Source organism: Oncorhynchus mykiss, chromosome 21 (genome assembly GCF_013265735.2).
Source record: "Oncorhynchus mykiss isolate Arlee chromosome 21, USDA_OmykA_1.1, whole genome shotgun sequence".
Taxonomy (NCBI): domain Eukaryota; kingdom Metazoa; phylum Chordata; class Actinopteri; order Salmoniformes; family Salmonidae; genus Oncorhynchus; species Oncorhynchus mykiss.
Genome location: NC_048585.1, coordinates 62,523,250 through 62,550,758, shown reverse-complemented (window position 1 = coordinate 62,550,758; position 27,509 = coordinate 62,523,250). Strand labels below are relative to the sequence as shown.

General features: G+C 39.5%; 1 protein-coding gene across 2 annotated transcripts in view; it reads left to right on the top strand.

The window, feature by feature from the left end:
• Positions 1 to 2,409: 2,409 nt before the first annotated feature.
• The window catches only part of LOC110514818 (tyrosine-protein kinase Tec), a 60,459-nt gene continuing 35,359 nt past the window's right edge, over positions 2,410 to 27,509 (top strand). The window contains exons 1-5 of one of the 2 annotated variants that reach the window (XM_036958371.1): positions 2,410 to 2,502; positions 6,599 to 6,778; positions 8,921 to 9,022; positions 9,496 to 9,577; positions 20,030 to 20,158. In XM_036958371.1, coding sequence (XP_036814266.1) covers positions 6,641 to 6,778; positions 8,921 to 9,022; positions 9,496 to 9,577; positions 20,030 to 20,158 — 451 coding nt within the window. In that variant the 5' untranslated portion in view covers positions 2,410 to 2,502; positions 6,599 to 6,640. Of the gene's footprint in view, positions 2,503 to 6,598; positions 6,779 to 8,917; positions 9,023 to 9,495; positions 9,578 to 20,029; positions 20,159 to 27,509 lie in introns of both variants that reach the window. The other variant, XM_036958370.1, reaches the window with a different exon arrangement.

Below are 27,509 nucleotides of genomic sequence, written 5' to 3'. Positions count from 1 at the left end.
TGTGTGTGTGTGTGTGTGTGTGTGTGTGTGTGTGTGTGTGTGTGTGTGTGTGTGTGTGTGTGTGTGTGTGTGTGTGTGTGGATATGTTTTGGTTGTTAAGGGCATTGAAGATGGGTCGTGGCTGGGTCTTCCAGCATGACAACGACACGAAACACACACGCAGGGCAACTAAGGAGTGGCTCCGTAAGCATCACGAGCAACACAAGGTCCTGGAGTGGCCTAGCCAGTCTCCAGACCTGAACCCAATAGAACATCTTTGGAGGGAGCTGAAAGTCTGTATTGCCCAGCGACAGCCCCGAAACCTGAAGGATCTGGAGAAGGTCTGTATGGAGGAGTGGGCCAAAATCCCTGCTGCAGTGTGTGCAAACCTGGTCAAGAACTACAGGAAACGTATGATCTCTGTAATTGTAAACATAGATTTCTGTACCAAATATTAAGTTCTGCTTTTCTGATGTATCATATACTTATGTCATGCAATAAAATGCAAATTAATTACTTAAAAATCATACAATGTGATTTTCTGGATTTTTGTCTCTCACAGTTGAAGTGTACCTATGATAAGAATTACAGACCTCTACATGCTTTGTAAGTAGGAAAACCTGCAAAATCGGCAGTGTATCAAATACTTGTTCACCCCACTGTAGGTAGATATTCCATAAAAAATCTGCCGTTTCCAGCTAGAATAGTGATTTACAACATTAACAATGTCAATACTGCATTTCTGATCAATTTGATGTTATTTTAATGGACAAAAAATGTGCTTTTCTTTCAAAAACAAGGAATTGCGAAGTGACCCCTAACTTTGTATGGTAGTGTATACAATATATATATACAAAAGTATGTGGACACCCCTTCAAATTAGTGGATTCAGCTATTTCAGTCTCACCCGTTGCTGACAGGTGTATAAAATCGACAAACATTGTCAGTAGAATGGCCTTACTGAAGAGATCAGCGACTTTCAACGTGGCACCGTCATAGGATGCCACCTTTCCAACAAGTCAGTTCGTCAAGCTGCCCTACTAGAGCTGCCCCCGTTCAACTGTAAGGGCTCTTATTGTGAAGTGGAAACGTCTAGGAGCAACAACGGCTCAGCAGTGAAGTGGTAGGCCACACAAGCTCACAGAACAGGACCGTCGAGTGCTGAAGCGCGTAAAAATCGTCTGTCCTCGGTTACAACACTCAGTACCAAGTTCCCTACTGACTCTGGAAGCAATGTCAGCACAAGAACTGTTAGTCGGGAGCATCATGGAATCGGTTTCTATGGCTGAGCAGCTGCACACAAGCCTAAGATCACCACGCACAATGCCAAGCGTTGGCTGGAGTGGTGTGAAGCTCGCCGCCATTGGACTCTGGAGCAGTGGAAACGTGTTCTCTGGAGTGATGAATCACGCTTCATCTGGGTTTGGCGGATCCATGGAGAATTCTACCTGCCCCAATGCATAGTGGCAACGGTAAAGTTTGGTGGATAAGGAATAATGGTTCGGACCCTTAGTTCCAGTGAAGGGAAATTTTAACGCTACAGCATACAATGACGATTATGGTCTTCCAACTTTGTTGCAACAGTTTGGGGAAGGCCCTTTCCTGTTTCAGCATGACAATGTCCCCATTCAAAAAGCGAGGTCCATACAGAAATGGTTTGTCGAAACTAGTGTGGAAGAATTTGACTGGCCTGCACAGAGCCCTGACCTCAACCCCATCGAACACCTTTAGGTTGAATTGGAACGCTGACTGCTAGCCTAATCGCCCAACATCAGTGCCCGACCTAATGCTCTTGCGGGTGAATGGAAGCAAGTCCCCACAGCAATTTTCCGACATCTAGTGGAAAGCCTTCCCAGAAGAGTGGAGGCTGTTATAGCAGCAATGTACCAACATCTAGTGGAAAGCCTTCCCAGTAGAGTGGAGGCTGTTATAGCAGCAATGTACCAACATCTAGTGGAAAGCCTTCCCAGAAGAGTGGAGGCTGTTATAGCAGCAATGTACCAACATCTAGTGGAAAGCCTTCCCAGTAGAGTGGAGGCTGTTATAGCAGCAATGTACCAACATCTAGTGGAAAGCCTTCCCAGTAGAGTGGAGGCTGTTATAGCAGCAACGTTCCAACATCTAGTGGAAAGCCTTCCCAGAAGAGTGGAGGCTGTTATAGCAGCAATGTACCAACATCTAGTGGAAAGCCTTCCCAGAAGAGTGGAGGCTGTTATAGCAGCAATGTACCAACATCTAGTGGAAAGCCTTCCCAGAAGAGTGGAGGCTGTTATAGCAGCAAAGGGGGACCAACTCCATATTAATACCCCATGATTTTGGAATGAGATGTTCCACAGCATGTGTCCTTTTGGTCATGTAGTATATAATATATATTTAGTCCTCACTACTGTAGGTTACTTCCTTATTACTGCACCCCATCCAAGCAGCGGCAGGTCTGTCTGTCTGTCACTTCCTGGTTCTGCTGGCGACAATGTGACTGTCAGTAAAATCAGAAGCTCATATATTCACTCTCGTCAAGAAAAGGTAAGGAACCTTTCCTTTATGATATTGGACATGTAGGATACAACTAATGGCATTTTATGCAAATGTACGTGTTTCGTAGAAACTGCGGGTGTATCTACTGGCCACTTTCTCTCATTACAGCAAACGAGATGTCAACATAACAGAGCGATGTTTGGCCGAGTTGAGCGGCAGAGATATGTAGCCTACCTACCGGGGTTATTTAAGACGCATGTGTGTTTTATGTAGGCTACCTGTCTTGTCTCGAAGTGAACGGAACGAAGTATCCTGTGGGGATCTATTTAATGTCCATCATAGAGATAGACGGAGGACTCATCCCGGATATAACCGATTTTAGGCTACGTTACCATTGAGGACAACCACCATTTTTTTAAATAGTCAACTGAGTGGGTATTCCAAGGAGTTTGGAGCAATCAGCCTACTCTAAAATGGAGACAGAAGGTAATCGCCATCGAGGCTGTCACAGACGCTGTAATGGCACAGATACAAAGAGGAGTCCTCTATCTAGCTCTATGACGTCAATTAGAGAATTCGCCACTGTGGGAGGTTCATGAATTACTAGTGCTAAAGTGGCCCGCACCCAACCCTAAACCGCAAATATAGATATTGCGCTATAGGCTACAATTAAAGACTGCATAACGGGTTTTTTAGACAGGGGGTGCAGGATTTAGTTTTGCCGGATGTAGATATATTTCTGCTTATAATTTCCGACACTTTGGTAGGCTATTTGTTAGTCAACTTGTCTATAATTAGATACATGCAGCTTCCCTTCTGTTATATGTTGCCCTAGAAGACTAGATGAACTCATGCTCAACATAATAATGTCATAGATTAGATAGAATTAATGCTTCAGTCTAGTTGACATCGGTGAAGTTTTTTTTCCTGTCATCTTTCACGGAGCAAAGACGTTTAGGGACCGGGTAGAAAATACAGTAAAGCAACAAAAAAATAGCTAACTGGATAGGTGTTCTGATAAAAAAAAATGTCCAAATGACATCAGGTCGACCGGTTGGAAGGGAAAAGGGGGTCGTTTTCACAGCTTTAACGTGTTTCTCAAAATATTTCAGTTCGGGAATCGAACTGGTTGAAATACTATCAGCTTTTATGGTGCTGATAAACACAGCACCTCTACAGATCGTATCTAACTGAGCATGTCATTCTCTTAAGATACAGAAAGAAAGAAATCCTATTTCTCCTCTTCTGTTCCCAAGTCCATCATCTTACTGGAAGAAATGCTTCATTCTGGAAGTTTTTTTTTTAAGGCTATAGCCTTAATTCACACGGGACTAGTATTACTAGAGAACGATGGTTATGAATTTATTACCTCAGAATGTCCGTTATTCCAGAGGAAGATGGTTATGAATTTATTACCTCAGAATGTCCGTTATTCCAGAGGAAGATGGTTATGAATTTATTACCTCAGAATGTCCGTTATTCCAGAGGAAGAGGGTTATGAATTTATTACCTCAGAATGTCCGTTATTCCAGAGGAAGATGGTTATGAATTTATTACCTCAGAATGTCCGTTATTCCAGAGGAAGATGGTTATGAATTTATTACCTCAGAATGTCCGTTATTCCAGAGGAAGATGGTTATGAATTTATTACCTCAGAATGTCCGTTATTCCAGAGGAAGATGGTTATGAATTTATTACCTCAGAATGTCCGTTATTCCAGAGGAAGATGGTTATGAATTTATTACCTCAGAATGTCCGTTATTCCAGAGGAAGATGGTTATGAATTTATTACCTCAGAATGTCCGTTATTCCAGAGGAAGATGGTTATGAATTTATTACCTCAGAATGTCCGTTATTCCAGAGGAAGAGGGTTATGAATTTATTACCTCAGAATGTCCGTTATTCCAGAGGAAGATGGTTATGAATTTATTACCTCAGAATGTCCGTTATTCCAGAGGAAGATGGTTATGAATTTATTACCTCAGAATGTCCGTTATTCCAGAGGAAGATGGTTATGTACTTATTACCTCAGAATGTCCGTTATTCCAGAGGATGATGGTTATGAATTTATTACCTCAGAATGTCCGTTATTCCAGAGGAAGATGGTTATGAATTTATTACCTCAGAATGTCCGTTATTCCAGAGGAAGATGGTTATGAATTTATTACCTCAGAATGTCCGTTATTCCAGAGGAAGATGGTTATGAATTTATTACCTCAGAATGTCCGTTATTCCGGAGGAAGAGGGTTATGAATTTATTACCTCAGAATGTCCGTTATTCCAGAGGAAGATGGTTATGAATTTATTACCTCAGAATGTCCGTTATTCCAGAGGAAGAGGGTTATGAATTTATTACCTCAGAATGTCTGTTATTCCAGAGGAAGATGGTTATGAATTTATTACCTCAGAATGTCCGTTATTCCAGAGGAAGATGGTTATGAATTTATTACCTCAGAATGTCCGTTATTCCAGAGGAAGAGGGTTATGTACTTATTACCTCAGAATGTCCGTTATTCCAGAGGAAGATTCAGACGCAATATGTTTTTCTTTTCTCCAATCTGCCCCCTGTAATTCTATTGTATTGGTGTGTGTGTGTGTGTGTGTGTGTGTGTGTGTGTGTGTGTGTGTGTGTGTGTGTGTGTGTGTGTGTGTGTACAGTGGGACAAAAAAGTATTTAGTCAGCCACCAATTGTGGAAGTTCTCACACTTAAAAAGATGAGAGGTCTGTAATTTTCATCATAGGTACACTTTTCTTTTTTGCCCCACTGTATGTGTGTGTGTTTGTGTGTTTATTTTATCTTTCTAAATGCGTTCGAGCCAATCAGTTGTGTTGTGACAAGGTAGGTGTGGTATACAGAAGATAGCCCTATTTGGTAAAATACCAAGTCCATATTATGGCAAGAACAGCTCAAATAAGCAAAGAGAAACGACAGTCCATCATTGCTTTAAGATATGAAGATCAGTCAATGCGGAAAATTTCAAGAACTTTTAAAAGTTTCTTCAAGAGCAGTCGCAGAAACCATCAAGCGCTATGATGAAACTGGCTCACATGACGACTGGCACAGGAAAGGAAGACCCAGAGTTACCTCTGCTGCAGAGGATAAGTTCATTACAGTTATCAGCCTCAGAAATTGCAGCCCAAATAAATGCTTCACAGAGTTCAAGTAACAGACACATCTCAACATCAACTGTTCAGAGGAGACTGTGTGAATCAGGCCTTCATGGTCGAATTGCTGCAAAGAAACCACTACTAAAGGACACCAATAAGAAGAGACTTGCTTGGGCCAAGAAACACGAGTAATGGACATTAGACCGGTGGAAATCTGTCCTTTGGTCTGATTAGTCAAAATGTGAAATTTTTGGTTTCAACCGCCATGTCTTTGTGAGACGCAGAGTAGGTGAACGGATGATCTCTGCATGTCTGGTTCGCACCGTGAAGCATGGAGGAGGAGGTGTGATGGTGTGGGTGTGCTTTACTGGTGACACTGTCTGTGATTTATTTAGAATTCAAGACACACTTAACCAGCATGACTACCACAGCATTCAGCAGCAATACGCCATCCCATCTGGTTTAAAAATAGTAAAAATAGTGGATAAACCCTTTGAATGAGTAGGTGTGTTCAACCGTTTGTCTGGTACTGTGTATGATCTATAAAGGATATTAAAGGATTTATTTATTTTGTGAAAGAGAGATTTTCTGCTGATTGCACCACTATATCAGATTACTTCTTAGCTGATATCACAGCCTACCAAAGGGCAACGTTTTCAGGCAGATGTGTTATCTTCATATAGTGTAGTAACCAACATGAAGACATATTGACAACATGATAACACACCTTCATATAGTAACCATGGAGACATATTGACAACATGATAACACACCTTCATATGGTAACCATGGAGACATATTGACAACATGATAACACACCTTCATATAGTAACCATGGAGACATATTGACAACATGATAACACACCTTCATATAGTAACCATGGAGACATATTGACAACATGATAACACACCTTCATATAGTAACCAACATGGATACATCTTCACAACATGCTTGTATTCTATTCTATTCTCTCCTTTCCTCTCCTCCTCTCCTCTTCTCCCCCCTCCTCTCCTCTCCCGTCCGGGTGAGTCCAGTCAGTATTAGATGGCAGGGTGGAGGGAGTGGGCGGGGCCGAGATGAGTGCTGACCCGCTATTGGAGGAGACCCTGATGAAGCGGTCTCAGCAGAAGAGGTTAACGTCACCGCTGAACTACAAGGAGAGAGTGTTCGTCCTCACCAAGACCAAGCTCACATACTATGAGTTCAGAGCAGAGGTGAGACTGGCAGACACATACCGTACTGGTTGTGTATGGACTGCTCCTATATCCTTTATCTCTCCTATCAGACTGCTCCTATATCCTTTATCTCTCTAATCAGAATGGTCCTATATCCTTTATCTCTCTAATCAGACTGGTCCTATGTCCTTTATCTCTCCTATCAGACTGGCCCTATGTCATTTATCTCTCCTATCAGACTGCTCCTATATCCTTTATCTCTCTAATCAGACTGATCCTATATCCTTTATCTCTTTAATCAGACTGGTCCAATGTCCTTCATCTCTCCTATCAGACTGCTCCTATGTCCTTTATCTCTCTTATCAGACTGGTTCTATATCCTTTATCTCTCCTATCAGACTGGTCCTATATCCTTTATCTCTCCTATCAGACTGGTCCTATATCCTTTATCTCTCCTATCAGACTGGTGCTATATCCTTTATCTCTCCTATCAGACTGGTCCTATGTCCTTTATCTCTCCTATCAGACTGGTCCTATGTCCTTTATCTCTCCTCTCTCAGACTGGTCCTATGTCCTTTATCTCTCCTATCAGACTGCTCCTATGTCCTTTATCTCTCCTATCAGACTGGTCCTATGTCCTTTATCTCTCCTATCAGACTGGTCCTATGTCCTTTATCTCTCCTATCAGACTGGTCCTATATCCTTTATCTCTCCTATCAGACTGGTCCTATGTCCTTTATCTCTCCTATCAGACTGGTCCTATGTCCTTTATCTCTCCTATCAGACTGGTCCTACAGCCTTTATCTCTCCTATCAGACTGGTCCTATGTCCTTTATCTCTCCTATCAGACTGCTCCTATATCCTTTATCTCTCCTCTCTCAGACTGGTCCTATGTCCTTTATCTCTCCTATCAGACTGGTCCTATATCATTTATCTCTCCTATCAGACTGGTCCTATGTCCTTTATCTCTCTAATCAGACTGGTCCTATGTCCTTTATCTCTCTAATCAGACTGGTCCTATGTCCTTTATCTCTCTAATCAGACTGTTCCAATGTCCTTTATCTCTCTAATCAGACTGGTCCTATGTCCTTTATCTCTCTAATCAGACTGGTCCTATGTCCTTTATCTCTCCTATCAGACTGGTCCTATGCCCTTTATCTCTCCTATCAGACTGGACCTATGTCCTCTATCTCTCTAATCAGACTGGTCCTATGTGCTCTATCTCTCCTATCACACTGGTCCTATAGCCTGTATCTCTCAGACTGGTCCTATGTCCTTTGTTCTCTCCTATCAGACTGGTCCTATGTCCTTTATCTCTCTAATCAGACTGGTCCTATGTCCTTTATCTCTCTAATCAGACTGGTCCTATGTCCTTTATCTCTCTAATCAATCTAATCTAATACCTTACTGTGTTCTATGTTTCAGTCTCTCTGCTGTCCAATACCTTACTGTGTTCTGTCTCTCTGCTGTCCAATACCTTACTGTGTTCTGTCTCTCTGCTGTCCAATACCTTACTGTGTTCTGTCCTTCTGTCTCTTTGCTGTCCAATACCTTACTGTGTTCTGTCCTTCAGTCTCTCTGCTGTCCAATACCTTACTGTGTTCTGTCTCTCTGCTGTCCAATACCTTACTGTGTTCTGTCCTTCAGTCTCTCTGCTGTCCAATACCTTACTGTGTTCTGTCTCTCTGCTGTCCAATACCTTACTGTGTTCTGTCCTTCAGTCTCTCTGCTGTCCAATACCTTACTGTGTTCTGTCTCTCTGCTGTCCAATACCTTACTGTGTTGTGTCCTTCAGTCTCTCTGCTGTCCAATACCTTACTGTGTTCTGTCTCTCTGCTGTCCAATACCTTACTGTGTTCTGTCCTTCAGTCTCTCTGCTGTCCAATACCTTACTGTGTTCTGTCTCTCTGCTGTCCAATACCTTACTGTGTTCTGTCTCTCTGCTGTCCAATACCTTACTGTGTTCTGTCTCTCTGCTGTCCAATACCTTACTGTGTTCTGTCTCTCTGCTGTCCAATACCTTACTGTGTTCTGTCCTTCAGTCTCTCTGCTGTCCAATACCTTACTGTGTTCTGTCTCTCTGCTGTCCAATACCTTACTGTGTTCTGTCCTTCAGTCTCTCTGCTGTCCAATACCTTACTGTGTTCTGTCCTCTGTCTCTCCGTTCGTTGTTAACAGAAGAAGTTTAAGAAGGGATCCATCGACCTGCAGAAAGTCAGGTGTGTGGAGATCGTGAAGAATGGAGGAGGAGTCGTAACCTGTCAGAACAAATACCCCTTCCAAGTGAGATTGATCGGTTGATTGATCAATATTGAGAAATATAAAGAGATAGTTTGTCAGTCTTCCATGTTCAACATTCAAAAGGTCCCTAGCACATCTGAGCTATCTTTTTAGCAGGTGCATGGTAAGAGTTGAACGAGATGAAGGAACAGGAAACAGCACACTCTTCTTGATAGTATCACTGATCTTTAATAAGCGTTACGAATCGGCCTCACGGCTTTCGTCAGAGATTTTTGGGTTTAAAAATATTTTAAAAATATTTTTAAAAAACAACATATATACATATTTTTTTTAAACTTTTTTTTTTAAACTCAAAAAGCTCTGAGGAAGGCCGTGAGGCCGATACGTAAGATCAGTGATCCTATCAAGAGCAGTGTGCTGTTTCCTTTTTCCTCAATCTTCCACGGGGACAACAACATTATGATGCGTTACATTTTACTGCCAATATGACGCCAGATATTCATTCTCTCCGCTAGGTGGTGTATGACTCCGGGACTCTCTACGTGTTCGCTCCCACCTCTGAGAGTAGGAATATCTGGGTCCAAATTATCAAGGAAGGTCAGTCACTAGCCATTTTTACATCCTCTAGTTATGTTATGCTATGCTTCAAACACTCTCTGTCTGTCATAGCTACGCCTATGTTATGCTATGCTATAAGCACTGCAGCTCTGTTGTCCTTAATGGGTAGGCCTACGTTATGCTATGCTATAAACACTGCAGCTCTGTTGTCCTTAATGGGTAGGCCTACGTTATGTTAGCAGGAAGCTGGTTGACCAGAGATATCTTTTTTTGTGCTGTTGTTGTTGTTCTTGTTGTTGTTGTTAATATTGTTTTGTTCTCCAATCCTAAATGGCCGTGTTATTCGGGAGCCAGCAGATATAGCTGATGTTTTAATCAGCATGTCTCATCTATTAGAACATCTGGAACCTCAAATAACAATTTCACCCACAATTCCACCAACGATGAATGTCTGATGTCCTCTATGAGGTGCAATATCAACTAAGGAGCAGGTCTAGATGGACTGGAACCCACATGTATAACGTGGACAGCTGATGTTAAACTGGTTCCTCTAGCAGACCTGTTCAACGTGTCTTTAACGGCCGGTGAAATGCATTCTGGGTGGAAATGTGTCCGAGGGACCCCTCTTCATAAAGGTGGAAACTAGTTAGAGACAAATAACTATAGATCTACAGTTTGGACACACCTACTCATTCAAGGGGTTTTTCCTTATTTGTACTATTTTCTACATTGTAGAATAATAGTGAAGACATCAAAACTATGAAATAACACATTTGGAATCATGTAGTAACCAAAAAAGTAACCAAATCTTCTGTGTACCTTGTCACAACACAACTGATTGGCTCAAATGCATTAAGAATGAAAGAAATTCCACAAATTAACTTTTAAGAAGGCACACCTGTATAATTGAAATGCAGAGTGTGTAAACCTCATGAAGCTGGTTGACAGAATGCCAAGAGTGTGCAAAGCTGTCATCAAGGGAAAGGCTGGCTACTTTGAAGAATCTCAAATATAAAATATATTTGGATTTGTTTAACACTTTTTTGGTTACTACATGATTCCATGTGTGTTATTTCATAGTTTTGATGTCTTCATTATTATTCTACAATGTAGAAAATAGTAAAAAATAAAGAAAACCTTGGAATGAGTAGGCGTGTCCAAACGTTTGACTGGTACTGTATATCAGTAATCTGTTCAATAGCAAAAAAAATTGAGAAATTAATACGTTCCCAAATGTATCAGTACCTAAAATACATTTAATTGAATTTGATCCTTTCGTTTTGCCTTAAGACCCAACCCTTCTACCTCTACAGCATTAGTGCAACTTACTAATGATATACATTCTTAATCTAACCTAAGGCAAACTATTTATTGATCATTATTGATTGATCAAAAGCATTTGATTTAGTTGGTCGTTCTATCTGACATCGGTTTCACTTCCTTGTTCCGTCTTAGCAATAGAAAATCATGTGTTTTCATTGGACACAAAACCTTCTAGGACTCAGTAGAGATGTTCCTCAAGCCTCAGTATTGGCCACCTTCTTTCTCTATATTCATACATGAATTTCCTCTAATTTGTCAGAATACACATGTTAACTTATACACTGATGATACAGTGCTCTATACATCTAACATTTCAGTAATTTAGCAGATGTTCTTATCCAGAGCGACTTTCAGTAGTGAGTGCATACATTTTTCATACTTTTTTAATACTGGGAATCAAACCCACAACCCTGGCGTTGCAAGAGCCGCGCTCCACCATCTGAGCCACGCTCCACCGCCTGAGCCACGCTCCACCGCCTGAGCCACGCTCCACCATCTGAGCCGCGCGCTACCATCTGAGCCGCGCGCTACCATCTGAGCCGCGCGCTACCATCTGAGCCGCGCTCTAACATCTGAGCCGCGCCCTACCATCTGAGCCGCGCCCTACCATCTGAGCCGCGCCCTACCAGCTGAGCCGAGCTCTCACAACTGATCCGCGCGCTACCATCTGAGCCGCGCGCTACCATCTGAGCCGCGCCCTACCAGCTGAGCCGCGCTCTACCATCTGAGCCGCGCCCTACCAGCTGAGCCGCGCTCTACCAGCTGAGCCGCGCTCTACCATCTGAGCCTCGCTCTACCATCTGAGCCGCACCCTACCAGCTGAGCCGCGCTCTACCAGCTGAGCCGCGCCCTACCAGCTGAGCCGCGCTCTACCATCTGAGCCTCGCTCTACCATCTGAGCCGCACCCTACCAGCTTAGCCGCGCTCTACCAGCTGAGCCGCGCTCTACCAGCTGAGCCGCACCCTACCAGCTTAGCCGCGCTCTACCAGCTGAGCCGCGCTCTACCAGCTGAGCCGCGCTCTACCATCTGAGCCGCGCCCTACCAGCTGAGCCGCACTCTACCATCTGAGCCGCGCTCTACCAGCTGAGCCGCGCTCTACCAGCTGAGCCGCGCTCTACCATCTGAGCCGCGCCCTACCAGCTGAGCCGCACTCTAATGGCAGAACCGCACCCTACCAGCTGAGCAACACGAGACAAGCTACTCTCCAATATGATTTTAAACACTTTACAAAAATGATTTCTCGAAAATAATTTGGTTTGAAATCAAACAAAGTCTTATATCATGATATTTGGTACAAGGCAAATAATAAACGGATCGAACAATGTCTGGGTTTGAGGATAGATTGTGAATTATCTTTTGGAAACTTAGTAACCCAACTGTTGCTTCCTATCCTAGACTATATTGACATCATCCATCAAAACACCACCTAGACATTACTTTGCCAATTAGATATCAATAATATAAACATCACCATGTGACGATATTTATGTATTGTATATATTATAGGTTGTTAGTTGTATTAGTAATATTAGTAGTCGCATTGTTATTAGTGGTTCTAGCAGTCGTTTTTATTAGTAGTTGTAGCAGTAGTTTTTATTAGTAGTTGTAGCAGTAGTTTTTATTAGTAGTTGTAGCAGTAGTTTTTATTAGTAGTTGTAGCAGTAGTTTTATTAGTAGTTGTAGCAGTAGTTTTATTAGTAGTTGTAGCAGTGGTTTTTATTAGTAGTTGTAGCGGTAGTTGTAGCAGTAGTTTTTATTAGTAGTTGTAGCAGTAGTTCTTATTAGTAGTTGTAGCAGTAGTTTTTATTAGTAGTTGTAGCGGTAGTTGTAGCAGTAGTTTTTATTAGTAGTTGTAGCAGTAGTTCTTATTAGTAGTTGTAGCAGTAGTTTTTATTGGTAGTTGTAGCAGTAGTTTTTATTAGTAGTTGTAGCAGTAGTTTTTATTAGTAGTTGTAGCAGTAGTTTTATTAGTAGTTGTAGCAGTAGTTTTTATTAGTAGTTGTAGCAGTAGTTTTTATTAGTAGTTGTAGCAGTAGTTTTTATTAGTAGTTGTAGCAGTAGTTTTATTAGTAGTTGTAGCAGTAGTTGTAGCAGTAGTTTTATTAGTAGTTGTAGCAGTAGTTTTTATTAGTAGTTGTAGCAGTAGTTTTATTAGTAGTTGTAGCAGTAGTTGTAGCAGTAGTTTTTATTAGTAGTTGTAGCAGTAGTTTTATTAGTAGTTGTAGCAGTAGTTTTTATTAGTAGTTAGAGCAGTAGTTTTATTAGTAGTTGTAGCAGTAGTTTTTATTAGTAGTTGTAGCAGTAGTTTTTATTAGTAGTTGTAGCAGTAGTTTTTATTAGTAGTTGTAGTAGTAGTTTTTATTACTAGTTGTAGCAGTAGTTTTTATTAGTAGTTGTAGTAGTAGTTTTTATTAGTGGTTGTAGCAGTAGTTTTTATTAGTAGTTGTAGCAGTAGTTGTAGCAGTAGTTTTATTAGTAGTTGTAGCAGTAGTTTTATTAGTAGTTGTAGCAGTGGTTTTTATTAGTAGTTGTAGCGGTAGTTGTAGCAGTAGTTTTTATTAGTAGTTGTAGCAGTAGTTCTTATTAGTAGTTGTAGCAGTAGTTTTTATTAGTAGTTGTAGCGGTAGTTGTAGCAGTAGTTTTTATTAGTAGTTGTAGCAGTAGTTCTTATTAGTAGTTGTAGCAGTAGTTTTTATTGGTAGTTGTAGCAGTAGTTTTTATTAGTAGTTGTAGCAGTAGTTTTTATTAGTAGTTGTAGCAGTAGTTTTATTAGTAGTTGTAGCAGTAGTTTTTATTAGTAGTTGTAGCAGTAGTTTTTATTAGTAGTTGTAGCAGTAGTTTTTATTAGTAGTTGTAGCAGTAGTTTTATTAGTAGTTGTAGCAGTAGTTGTAGCAGTAGTTTTATTAGTAGTTGTAGCAGTAGTTTTTATTAGTAGTTGTAGCAGTAGTTTTATTAGTAGTTGTAGCAGTAGTTGTAGCAGTAGTTTTTATTAGTAGTTGTAGCAGTAGTTTTATTAGTAGTTGTAGCAGTAGTTTTTATTAGTAGTTAGAGCAGTAGTTTTATTAGTAGTTGTAGCAGTAGTTTTTATTAGTAGTTGTAGCAGTAGTTTTTATTAGTAGTTGTAGCAGTAGTTTTTATTAGTAGTTGTAGTAGTAGTTTTTATTAGTAGTTGTAGCAGTAGTTTTTATTAGTAGTTGTAGTAGTAGTTTTTATTAGTGGTTGTAGCAGTAGTTTTTATTAGTAGTTGTAGCAGTAGTTGTAGCAGTAGTTTTTATTAGTAGTTGTAGCAGTAGTTTTATTAGTAGTTGTAGCAGTAGTTTTATTAGTAGTTGTAGCAGTAGTATTTATTAGTAGTTGTAGCAGTAGTTTTTATTAGTAGTTGTAGCAGTAGTTGTAGCAGTAGTTTTTATTAGTAGTTGTAGCAGTAGTTTTTATTAGTAGTTGTAGCAGTAGTTTTTATTAGTAGTTGTAGCAGTAGTTGTAGCAGTAGTTTTTATTAGTAGTTGTAGCAGTAGTTGTAGCAGTAGTTTTTATTAGTAGTTGTAGCAGTAGTTTTTATTAGTAGTTGTAGCAGTAGTTTTTATTAGTAGTTGTAGCAGTAGTTTTTATTAGTAGTTGTAGCAGTAGTTTTTATTAATAGTTTTAGCAGTAGTTTTTATTAGTAGTTGTAGCAGTAGTTTTTATTAGTAGTTGTAGCAGTAGTTTTTATTAGTAGTTGTAGCAGTAGTTTTATTAGTAGTTGTAGCAGTAGTTTTTATTAGTAGTTGTAGCAGTAGTTGTATTAGTAGTTGTAGCAGTAGTTTTTATTAGTAGTTGTAGCAGTAGTTGTAGCAGTAGTTTTTATTAGTAGTTGTAGCAGTAGTTTTATTAGTAGTTGTAGCAGTAGTTTTTATTAGTAGTTGTAGCAGTAGTTTTTATTAGTAGTTGTAGCAGTAGTTTTTATTAGTAGTTGTAGCAGTAGTTTTTATTAGTAGTTGTAGCAGTAGTTTTTATTAGTAGTTGTAGCAGTAGTTTTTATTAGTAGTTGTAGCAGTAGTTTTTATTAGTAGTTGTAGCAGTAGTTTTTATTAGTAGTTGTAGCAGTAGTTTTTATTAGTAGTTGTAGCAGTAGTTTTTATTAGTAGTTGTAGCAGTAGTTTTTATTAGTAGTTGTAGCAGTAGTTTTTATTAGTAGTTGTAGCAGTAGTTTTTATTAGTAGTTGTAGCAGTAGTTTTTATTAGTGGTTGTAGCAGTAGTTTTTATTAGTAGTTGTAGCAGTAGTTTTATTAGTAGTTGTAGCAGTAGTTTTTATTAGTAGTTGTAGCAGTAGTTTTTATTAGTAGTTGTAGCAGTAGTTTTATTAGTAGTTGTAGCAGTAGTTTTTATTAGTAGTTGTAGCAGTAGTTTTTATTAGTAGTTGTAGCAGTAGTTTTTATTAGTAGTTGTAGCAGTAGTTCTTATTAGTAGTTGTAGCAGTAGTTTTTATTAGTAGTTGTAGCAGTAGTTTTTATTAGTAGTTGTAGCAGTAGTTTTATTAGTAGTTGTAGCAGTAGTTTTATTAGTAGTTGTAGCAGTAGTTTTTATTAGTAGTTGTAGCAGTAGTTTTTATTAGTGGTTGTAGCAGTAGTTTTTATTAGTAGTTGTAGCAGTAGTTTTATTAGTAGTTGTAGCAGTAGTTTTTATTAGTAGTTGTAGCAGTAGTTTTATTAGTAGTTGTAGCAGTAGTTTTATTAGTAGTTGTAGCAGTAGTTTTTATTAGTAGTTGTAGCAGTAGTTTTATTAGTAGTTGTAGCAGTAGTTTTATTAGTAGTTGTAGCAGTAGTTTTATTAGTAGTTGTAGCGGTAGTTGTAGCAGTAGTTTTTATTAGTAGTTGTAGCAGTAGTTTTATTAGTAGTTGTAGCAGTAGTTTTTATTAGTAGTTGTAGCAGTAGTTTTTATTAGTGGTTGTAGCAGTAGTTTTTATTAGTAGTTGTAGCAGTAGTTGTAGCAGTAGTTTTTATTAGTAGTTGTAGCAGTAGTTTTATTAGTAGTTGTAGCAGTAGTTGTAGCAGTAGTTTTTATTAGTAGTTGTAGCAGTAGTTTTTATTAGTAGTTGTAGCAGTAGTTTTTATTAGTAGTTGTAGCAGTAGTTTTTATTAGTAGTTGTAGCAGTAGTTTTTATTAGTAGTTTTAGCAGTAGTTTTTATTAGTAGTTGTAGCAGTAGTTGTAGCAGTAGTTTTTATTAGTAGTTGTAGCAGTAGTTTTATTAGTAGTGGTAGCAGTAGTTGTAGCAGTAGTTTTTATTAGTAGTTGTAGCAGTAGTTTTTATTAGTAGTTGTAGCAGTAGTTTTTATTAGTAGTTGTAGCAGTAGTTTTTATTAGTAGTTGTAGCAGTAGTTTTTATTAGTAGTTTTAGCAGTAGTTTTTATTAGTAGTTGTAGCAGTAGTTTTTATTAGTAGTTGTAGCAGTAGTTTTTATTAGTAGTTGTAGCAGTAGTTTTATTAGTAGTTGTAGCAGTAGTTTTTATTAGTAGTTGTAGCAGTTGTTGTATTAGTAGTTGTAGCAGTAGTTTTTATTAGTAGTTGTAGCAGTAGTTGTAGCAGTAGTTTTTATTAGTAGTTGTAGCAGTAGTTTTATTAGTAGTTGTAGCAGTAGTTTTTATTAGTAGTTGTAGCAGTAGTTTTTATTAGTAGTTGTAACAGTAGTTTTTATTAGTAGTTGTAGCAGTAGTTTTTATTAGTAGTTGTAGCAGTAGTTTTTATTAGTAGTTGTAGCAGTAGTTTTTATTAGTAGTTGTAGCAGTAGTTTTTATTAGTAGTTGTAGCAGTAGTTTTTATTAGTGGTTGTAGCAGTAGTTTTTATTAGTGGTTGTAGCAGTAGTTTTATTAGTAGTTGTAGCAGTAGTTTTTATTAGTAGTGGTAGCAGTACTTTTTATTAGTAGTTGTAGCAGTAGTTTTATTAGTAGTTGTAGCAGTAGTTTTTATTAGTAGTTGTAGCAGTAGTTTTTATTAGTAGTTGTAGCAGTAGTTTTTATTAGTAGTTGTAGCAGTAGTTCTTATTAGTAGTTGTAGCAGTAGTTTTTATTAGTAGTTGTAGCAGTAGTTTTTATTAGTAGTTGTAGCAGTAGTTTTATTAGTAGTTGTAGCAGTAGTTTTATTAGTAGTTGTAGCAGTAGTTTTTATTAGTGGTTGTAGCAGTAGTTTTTATTAGTAGTTGTAGCAGTAGTTTTATTAGTAGTTGTAGCAGTAGTTTTTATTAGTAGTTGTAGCAGTAGTTTTATTAGTAGTTGTAGCAGTAGTTTTATTAGTAGTTGTAGCAGTAGTTTTTATTAGTAGTTGTAGCAGTAGTTTTATTAGTAGTTGTAGCAGTAGTTTTATTAGTAGTTGTAGCAGTAGTTTTATTAGTAGTTGTAGCGGTAGTTGTAGCAGTAGTTTTTATTAGTAGTTGTAGCAGTAGTTTTATTAGTAGTTGTAGCAGTAGTTTTTATTAGTAGTTGTAGCAGTAGTTTTTATTAGTGGTTGTAGCAGTAGTTTTTATTAGTAGTTGTAGCAGTAGTTTTTATTAGTAGTTGTAGCAGTAGTTTTTATTAGTAGTTGTAGCAGTAGTTTTATTAGTAGTTGTAGCAGTAGTTTTTATTAGTAGTTGTAGCAGTAGTTTTATTAGTAGTTGTAGCAGTAGTTTTATTAGTAGTTGTAGCAGTAGTTTTTATTAGTAGTTGTAGCAGTAGTTTTATTAGTAGTTGTAGCAGTAGTTTTATTAGTAGTTGTAGCAGTAGTTTTATTAGTAGTTGTAGCGGTTGTTGTAGCAGTAGTTTTTATTAGTAGTTGTAGCAGTAGTTTTATTAGTAGTTGTAGCAGTAGTTGTAGCAGTAGTTTTTATTAGTAGTTGTAGCAGTAGTTTTATTAGTGGTTGTAGCAGTAGTTTTTATTAGTAGTTGTAGCAGTAGTTTTATTAGTAGTTGTAGCAGTAGTTTTATTAGTAGTTGTAGCAGTAGTTTTTATTAGTAGTTGTAGCAGTAGTTTTATTAGTAGTTGTAGCAGTAGTTTTTATTAGTAGTTGTAGCAGTAGTTTTATTAGTAGTTGTAGCAGTAGTTGTATTAGTAGTTGTAGCAGTAGTTTTATTAGTAGTTGTAGCAGTAGTTTTTATTAGTAGTTGTAGCAGTAGTTTTATTAGTAGTTGTAGCAGTAGTTTTTATTAGTAGTTGTAGCAGTAGTTTTTATTAGTGGTTGTAGCAGTAGTTTTTATTAGTAGTTGTAGCAGTAGTTTTTATTAGTAGTTGTAGCAGTAGTTTTTATTAGTAGTTGTAGCAGTAGTTTTTATTAGTAGTTGTAGCAGTAGTTTTTATTAGTAGTTGTAGCAGTAGTTGTATTAGTAGTTGTAGCGGTAGTTGTAGCAGTAGTTCTTATTAGTAGTTGTAGCAGTAGTTTTTATTAGTAGTTGTAGCAGTAGTTTTTATTAGTAGTTGTAGCAGTAGTTTTTATTAGTAGTTGTAGCAGTAGTTTTTATTAGTAGTTGTAGCAGTTGTTTTTATTAGTAGTTGTAGCAGTAGTTTTTATTAGTAGTTGTAGCAGTAGTTTTTATTAGTGGTTGTAGCAGTAGTTTTTATTAGTAGTTGTAGCAGTAGTTTTATTAGTAGTTTTTATTAGTAGTTGTAGCAGTAGTTTTTATTAGTAGTTGTAGCAGTAGTTTTTATTAGTAGTTGTAGCAGTAGTTCTTATTAGTAGTTGTAGCAGTAGTTTTATTAGTAGTTGTAGCAGTAGTTTTATTAGTAGTTGTAGCAGTAGTTTTTATTAGTGGTTGTAGCAGTAGTTTTTATTAGTAGTTGTAGCAGTAGTTTTATTAGTAGTTGTAGCAGTAGTTTTTATTAGTAGTTGTAGCAGTAGTTTTATTAGTAGTTGTAGCAGTAGTTTTATTAGTAGTTGTAGCAGTAGTTTTTATTAGTAGTTGTAGCAGTAGTTTTATTAGTAGTTGTAGCAGTAGTTTTATTAGTAGTTGTAGCAGTAGTTTTATTAGTAGTTGTAGCGGTAGTTGTAGCAGTAGTTTTTATTAGTAGTTGTAGCAGTAGTTTTATTAGTAGTTGTAGCAGTAGTTTTTATTAGTAGTTGTAGCAGTAGTTTTTATTAGTGGTTGTAGCAGTAGTTTTTATTAGTAGTTGTAGCAGTAGTTTTTATTAGTAGTTGTAGCAGTAGTTTTTATTAGTAGTTGTAGCAGTAGTTTTTATTAGTAGTTGTAGCAGTAGTTTTATTAGTAGTTGTAGCAGTAGTTTTATTAGTAGTTGTAGCAGTAGTTTTTATTAGTAGTTGTAGCAGTAGTTTTTATTAGTAGTTGTAGCAGTAGTTTTTATTAGTAGTTGTAGCAGTAGTTTTATTAGTAGTTGTAGCAGTAGTTTTATTAGTAGTTGTAGCGGTAGTTGTAGCAGTAGTTTTTATTAGTAGTTGTAGCAGTAGTTTTATTAGTAGTTGTAGCAGTAGTTGTAGCAGTAGTTTTTATTAGTAGTTGTAGCAGTAGTTTTATTAGTAGTTGTAGCAGTAGTTTTATTAGTAGTTGTAGCAGTAGTTTTTATTAGTAGTTGTAGCAGTAGTTTTATTAGTAGTTGTAGCAGTAGTTTTATTAGTAGTTGTAGCAGTAGTTTTATTAGTAGTTGTAGCGGTAGTTGTAGCAGTAGTTTTTATTAGTAGTTGTAGCAGTAGTTTTATTAGTAGTTGTAGCAGTAGTTGTAGCAGTAGTTTTATTAGTAGTTGTAGCAGTAGTTTTTATTAGTAGTTGTAGCAGTAGTTTTTATTAGTAGATGTAGCAGTAGTTTTTATTAGTAGTTGTAGCAGTAGTTTTTATTAGTAGTTGTAGCAGTAGTTTTTATTAGTAGTTGTAGCAGTAGTTGTATTAGTAGTTGTAGCGGTAGTTGTAGCAGTAGTTCTTATTAGTAGTTGTAGCAGTAGTTTTTATTAGTAGTTGTAGCAGTAGTTTTTATTAGTAGTTGTAGCAGTAGTTTTTATTAGTAGTTGTAGCAGTAGTTTTTATTAGTAGTTGTAGCAGTTGTTTTTATTAGTAGTTGTAGCAGTAGTTTTTATTAGTAGTTGTAGCAGTAGTTGCCATATTATTCTTGTCACTAAGTCATTTAAAAAAAAAAGATTTCATCCCTGCAAAATGTCTTATAAATCCATAAATAAAATGTTGTTGTTGTTGTTGATGTGTTTGTTCCAGAGATCAAGGAGAACTCTGTGATCGTTGCTAAGTTTCACCCTCAGTTCTGGCTGGAGGGGGTGTGGCTGTGCTGTCGTCAGACGGAGAAACTGGCCCCGGGATGTGAGAAGTACAACCTGTTCGGAGACAGTAAGATCTGCATATTATCATTTACACGGAGTGCACAAAATATTAGGAACACCTGCTCTCGCCATGATATAGACTGACCAGGTGAATTCAGGAATGCCAGTCCGAATGATTTCGCTGGTTGTATTTGGATAGAGCGATTCATTCTGTTATGACGAGAGGACACCAGTGTAGACTAGTCTACTGTAGTGGAAATTTCCTGTATTACCAAATCATGAGAGCAAACCACACACAAGTCAGAGTTATCATAAAGTCCATCTTTAATTATATGAGCTCCATCACAACCCGGTGACTCTCAGATCAATTCAGTGTCTATAAATGAATTCTCTGAGAGTCCCTTACACATTGCAACTGAGATCCTTTATAGCAAAGACACACATAGCCAGACAGCATTGGCTATAAATTATCGTTCAGCTTTGGTCTCCTAAACTATGTTCTTATCTCGCTCTTGGTACCACTCAGGCCCAAAAACAAAACCTCATCCACTAGCATATATCAAATACACCCCCTCCTGGACAAGATCACAGAGAGACAGTGAGCCTCTCAGGTCATATATACTAAATCAAGATAAGGGCAACCTCAGAGAGGACAAGTAAATAGACACATTCCCATAAGAAGACAGGCCTAACCTCTCCCCAATGGGAAAAGTAGGGAGTGACTGGCACACAGACATTGTGGAGCCAAGAGATAATTGGTTCCCCCTCAATCATCCCTTCACGTGGTTTGAAAGATACGTTTGCATATGAAAATTAAGAAAACATCTTATTTATAAATGTCACTGATTCTGCCCCGACACTACGCAACGGCAAAACACTCGATAGATAGAAAGAAAGACAAGCGGATTATATTCCTCGTTTTGAAACCCAGAGGGTGGATAATCGTGGATTACTTGGTGAACGCAAGTGGACATCTGGTGGAACTAGAGCGATGTCTGTCGCGGGGCTGAAAAAGCAGTTCCACAAAGCCACCCAGGTAGGTTTTCGTTAACGGTTCTGTGTCTCTATCGGTACCTCGATCGGGTAAGACTATTTTTGTTTCGATGGTGATAGCTGATAAAAAACAGCTACAGTGAATACAATGGCAGGTATTCTTAAATCATTGTGGACTTGTCAAGAAGGGAAAGGAGAGAGAATTGTGATTGAGATGTTGAAGACACAATATCGTTAGGCTACATTGTCTATGTATCTGTGGCTGGCTCCCATACCCATAGGCCTAACATTCCATCACTAGCCTACATGGCTAGCCTGTTCCAAAGGATGCAATAGAAATGTATCTTTGTAGAACGTACACTGAGTGGACAAAACATTAGGACCACCTGCTCTTTCCATGAGACTGACCAGGTGAATCCAGGTGAAAGAACACCTGCTCTTTCCACACAGACTGACCAGGTGAATCCAGGTGAAAGAACACCTGCTCTTTCCACACAGACTGACCAGGTGAATTCAGGTGAAAGCTATGATCCCTTATTGATGTCACTTGTTAAATCCACTTCAGTCAGTGTAGATGAAGGGGAGGAGACTGGTTAAAGAAGGATTTTTAAGTCTGGATTGTGTGTGTGCGTGTGTGTGACATTCAGAGGGTGAATGAGAAAGACAACATATTTTAAGTGCCTTTTGAGCGGTGTATGGTAGTAGGTGCCCGGTGCACCGGTTTGTGGGAAGAATTGGAGACAACATGGGCCAGCATCCCTGTGGAACGCTATCGACACCTTGTAGAGTCCATGGCCCGACTAGTTGAAGCTGTTCTGAGGGCAAAAGGGATTGCAACTCAATATTAGGAAGGTGTCCTTAATGTTTAGTACACTCAGTACAAACACACATACTGTATATACACACAAACACACACACACACACTGTATATACACACAAACACACACACTGTATATACACAAAAACACACACACTGTATATACACACAAACACACACACTGTATATACACACAAACACACACGCTGTATATACACACAAACACACACTGTATATACACACAAACACACACACTGTATATACACACAAACACACACACTGTATATACACACAAACACACACACTGTATATACACACAAACACACACACTGTATATACACACAAACACACACTGTATATACACACAAACACACACTGTATATACACACAAACACACACACTGTATATACACACAAACACACACTGTATATACACACAAACACACACTGTATATACACACAAATACAAACTGAAAATGTTTTGTGTTTTTTGTATTGAACCTTTATTTAACTGGGCAATTAAGAACACATTCTTATTTACATTGACGACCTACCAAAAGGCCTTCTGCAGGGGACAGTCTGGGATTAAAGGCCTTCTGCAGGGGACGGTCTGGGATTAAATGCCTTCTGCAGGGGACAGTCTGGGATTAAAGGCCTTCTGCAGGGGACAGTCTGGGATTAAAGGCCTTCTGCAGGGGACAGTCTGGGATTAAAGGCCTTCTGCAGGGGACAGTCTGGGATTAAAGGCCTTCTGCAGGGGACAGTCTGGGATTAAAGGCCTAATGCAGGGGACAGTCTGGGATTAAAGGCCTTCTACAGGGGACAGTCTGGGATTAAAGGCCTTCTGCAGGGGACAGTCTGGGAATAAAGGCCTTCTGCAGGGGACAGTCTGGGATTAAAGGCCTTCTGCAGGGGACAGTCTGGGATTAAAGGCCTTCTGCAGGGGACAGTCTGGGATTAAAGGCCTTCTGCAGGGAACAGTCTGGGATTAAAGGCCTTCTGCAGGGGACAGTCTTGGATTAAAGGCCTTCTGCAGGGGACAGTCTGGGATTAAAGGCCTTCTGCAGGGGACAGTCTGGGATTAAAGGCCTTCTGCAGGGGACAGTCTGGGATTAAAGGCCTTCTGCAGGGGACAGTCTGGGATTAAAGGCCTTCTGCAGGGGACATTCTGGGATTAAAGGCCTTCTGCAGGGGACAGTCTGGGATTAAAGGCCTTCTGCAGGGGACAGTCTGGGATTAAAGGCCTTCTGCAGGGGACAGTCTGGGATTAAAGGCCTTCTGCAGGGGACAGTCTGGGATTAAAGGCCTTCTGCAGGGGACATTCTGGGATTAAAGGCCTTCTGCAGGGGACAGTCTGGGATTAAAGGCCTACTGCAGGGGACAGTCTGGGATTAAAGGCCTACTGCAGGGGACAGTCTGGGATTAAAGGCCTTCTGCAGGGGACAGTCTGGGAATAAAGGCCTTCTGCAGGGGACAGTCTGGGATTAAAGGCCTTCTGCAGGGGACAGTCTGGGATTAAAGGCCTTCTGCAGGGAACAGTCTGGGATTAAAGGCCTTCTGCAGGGGACAGTCTTGGATTAAAGGCCTTCTGCAGGGGACAGTCTGGGATTAAAGGCCTTCTGCAGGGGACAGTCTGGGATTAAAGGCCTTCTGCAGGGGACAGTCTGGGATTAAAGGCCTTCTGCAGGGGACAGTCTGGGATTAAAGGCCTTCTGCAGGGGACATTCTGGGATTAAAGGCCTTCTGCAGGGGACAGTCTGGGATTAAAGGCCTTCTGCAGGGGACAGTCTGGGAATAAAGGCCTACTGCAGGGACAGTCTGGGATTAAAGGCCTTCTGCAGGGGACAGTCTGGGAATAAAGGCCTTCTGCAGGGGACAGTCTGGGATTAAAGGCCTTCTGCAGGGGACAGTCTGGGATTAAATGCCTTCTGCAGGGGACAGTCTGGGATTAAAGGCCTTCTGCAGGGAACAGTCTGGAATTAAAGGCCTTCTGCAGGGGACAGTCTGGGATTAAAGGCCTTCTGCAGGGGACAGTCTGGGATTAAAGGCCTTCTGCAGGGGACGGTCTGGGATTAAAGGCCTTCTGCAGGGAACAGTCTGGGATTAAAGGCCTTCTGCAGGGGACAGTCTGGTATTAAAGGCCTTCTGCAGGGGACAGTCTGGGATTAAAGGCCTTCTGCAGGGGACATTCTGGGATTAAAGGCCTACTGCAGGGGACAGTCTGGGATTAAAGGCCTTCTGCAGGGGACAGTCTGGGATTAAAGGCCTTCTGCAGGGGACAGTCTGGGATTAAAGGCCTTCTGCAGGAGACAGTCTGGCATTAAAGGCCTTCTGCAGGGGACAGTCTGGGATTAAAGGCCTACTGCAGGGGACAGTCTGGGATTAAAGGCCTTCTGCAGGGGACAGTCTGGGAATAAAGGCCTTCTGCAGGGGACAGTCTGGGATTAAAGGCCTTCTGCAGGGGACAGTCTGGGATTAAAGGCCTTCTGCAGGGGACAGTCTGGGATTAAAGGCCTTCTGCAGGGGACATTCTGGGATTAAAGGCCTTCTGCAGGGGACAGTCTGGGATTAAAGGCCTTCTGCAGGGGACAGTCTGGGATTAAAGGCCTTCTGCAGGGGACAGTCTGGGATTAAAGGCCTTCTGCAGGGGACAGTCTGGGATTAAAGGCCTTCTGCAGGGGACAGTCTGGCATTAAAGGCCTTCTGCAGGGGACAGTCTGGGATTAAAGGCCTTCTGCAGGGGACAGTCTGGGATTAAACATAAAAATACATTTAATAAAAATATAGGACAAAACACATCACGACAAGAGAGACCTAAGACAACAACACAGCATGGTAGCAACACATGACAACACAGCATGGTACAACACAACATGACAACAACATGGTAGCAACACATGACAACAACATGGTAGCAACACAACATGACAACAACATGGTAGCATCACAACATGACAATACAGCATGGTAGCAACACAACATGACAACACAACCTAGCAGCAGCACAACATGGTAGCAGTGCAAAACATGGTAGAAACATTCTTGGGCACAGACAACAGCACACAGGGCAAGAAGGTAGAGACAACAATACATCACGAGAAGCAGCCACAACTGTCAGTAAGAGTGTCCATGATTGAGTCTTTGAATGAAGAGATGAAGATAAAACTGTCCAGTTTGAGTGTTTGTTGCAGCTCGTTCCAGTCGCTAGCTGCAGCGAACTGAAAAGACGAGCGACCCAGGGATGTGTGTGCTTTGGGGACCTTTAACAGAATGGGACTGGCAGAACGGCTGTTGTATGTTGGAGGTGGACCCGCTAAAATAGATCATGTGTTGTACAGTCAGGGAAGTGTTTCTGCTTTATAATTTCCGACACTTTGGTAGGCTATTTTTTTTTTTAGACAACTCGTCTATAATTAGATACATGCAGCTTCCCTTCTGCTATATGTTGCCCTAGAAGACTAGATGAACTATTGCTCAACAGAATGATGTCATAAAGGGATAGAATGTAGAATGATGTCATAAAGGGATAGAATGTAGAATGCTTCAATCTAGTAAAATGTGTTTTCTCTGTCCTGTCTGCCTCTCTCACGCTGCGAAGACATTTAGGGACTGGGTTGAAAATACAATACAAATACAATAACATATATATATATATATATATATATATATATATATATATATATATATATATATATATATATATATATATATATATATATATATATATATATTTTCTGATGCTGATTTAAGATAGACCCACCACCTTCACAGACGATCCCGAACCTCGCATTCACTCTCTCAAACGCTGAAATAAATAAATCATATTTATGTACTCCTGTTCCCGAGTAGATATGGACATTTTGGTTTATAGTTTTACTGCAAGAAATGTTTAATTCTGAAGGAGTAAATATTATATCAGGCTATTATTCTATTTAACCGTTCTGAACAGTACCTTCAGGGGCCATTTTGTGCCTGTCTTATGGCTGTCTAGTTGGTATAGCGCCTCATATCATCACACATAACATAGATGGCACTGCTATCATCCTCTTACACTACTTCACCACATCTTTCTCAAACATTAGACTACTGTTCTGGTCCTCTCTTATCTAACAAACAACTGTTCTGGTCCTCTCTTCTAGAACATTAGACTACTGTTCTGGTCCTCTCTTATCTAAAATTATACTACTGTTCTGGTCCTCTCTTTTAGAACATTAGACTACTGTTCTGGTCCTCTCTTATCTAAAATTATACTACTGTTCTGGTCCTCTCTTCTAGAACATTAGACTACTGTTCTCGTCCTCTCTTCTAGAACATTAGACTACTGTTCTGGTCCTCTCTTCTAGAACATTAGACTACTGTTCTGGTCCTCTCTTCTAGAACATTAGACTAGTGTTCTGGTCCTCTCTTATCTAACAGACTACTGTTCTGGTCCTCTCTTCTAGAACATTAGACTACTGTTCTGGTCCTCTCTTCTAGAACATTAGACTACTGTTCTGGTCCTCTCCTATAACAGACTACTGTTCTGGTCCTCTCTTCTAGAACATTAGACTACTGTTCTGGTCCTCTCTTCTATAACAGACTACTGTTCTGGTCCTCTCTTCTATAACATTAGACTACTGTTCTGGTCCCCTCTTCTAGAACATTAGACTACTGTTCTGGTCCTCTCTTCTAGAACATTAGACTACTGTTCTGGTCCTCTCCTATAACAGACTACTGTTCTGGTCCTCTCTTCTAGAACATTAGACTACTGTTCTGGTCCTCTCTTCTAGAACATTAGACTACTGTTCTGGTCCTCTCTTCTATAACAGACTACTGTTCTGGTCCTCTCCTATAACAGACTACTGTTCTGGTCCTCTCTTCTATAACATTAGACTACTGTTCTGGTCCTCTCTTATCTAACAGACTGCTGTTCTGGTCCTCTCTTCTGGAACATTAGACTACTGTTCTGGTCCTCTCTTCTAGAACATTAGACTACTGTTCTGGTCCTCTCTTCTATAACAGACTACTGTTCTGGTCCTCTCCTATAACAGACTACTGTTCTGGTCCTCTCTTCTAGAACATTAGACTACTGTTCTGGTCCTCTCTTATCTAACATTAGACTACTGTTCTGGTCCTCTCTTCTATAACATTAGACTACTGTTCTGGTCCTCTCTTCTATAACATTAGACTACTGTTCTGGTCCTCTCTTCTATAACAGACTACTGTTCTGGTCCTCTCCTATAACAGACTACTGTTCTGGTCCTCTCTTCTAGAACATTAGACTACTGTTCTGGTCCTCTGTCCTATAATATTAGACTACTGTTCTGGTCCTCTCTTCTAGAACATTAGACTACTGTTCTAGTCCTCTCTTCTAGAACATTAGACTACTGTTCTGGTCCTCTCTTCTATAATATTAGACTACTGTTCTGGTCCTCTCTTCTATAACATTAGACTACTGTTCTGGTCCTCTCTTCTATAACAGACTACTGTTCTGGTCCTCTCTTCTAGAACATTAGACTACTGTTCTGGTCCTCTCTTCTAGAACATTAGACTACTGTTCTGGTCCTCTCTTCTATAACAGACTACTGTTCTGGTCCTCTCTTCTATAACATTAGACTACTGTTCTGGTC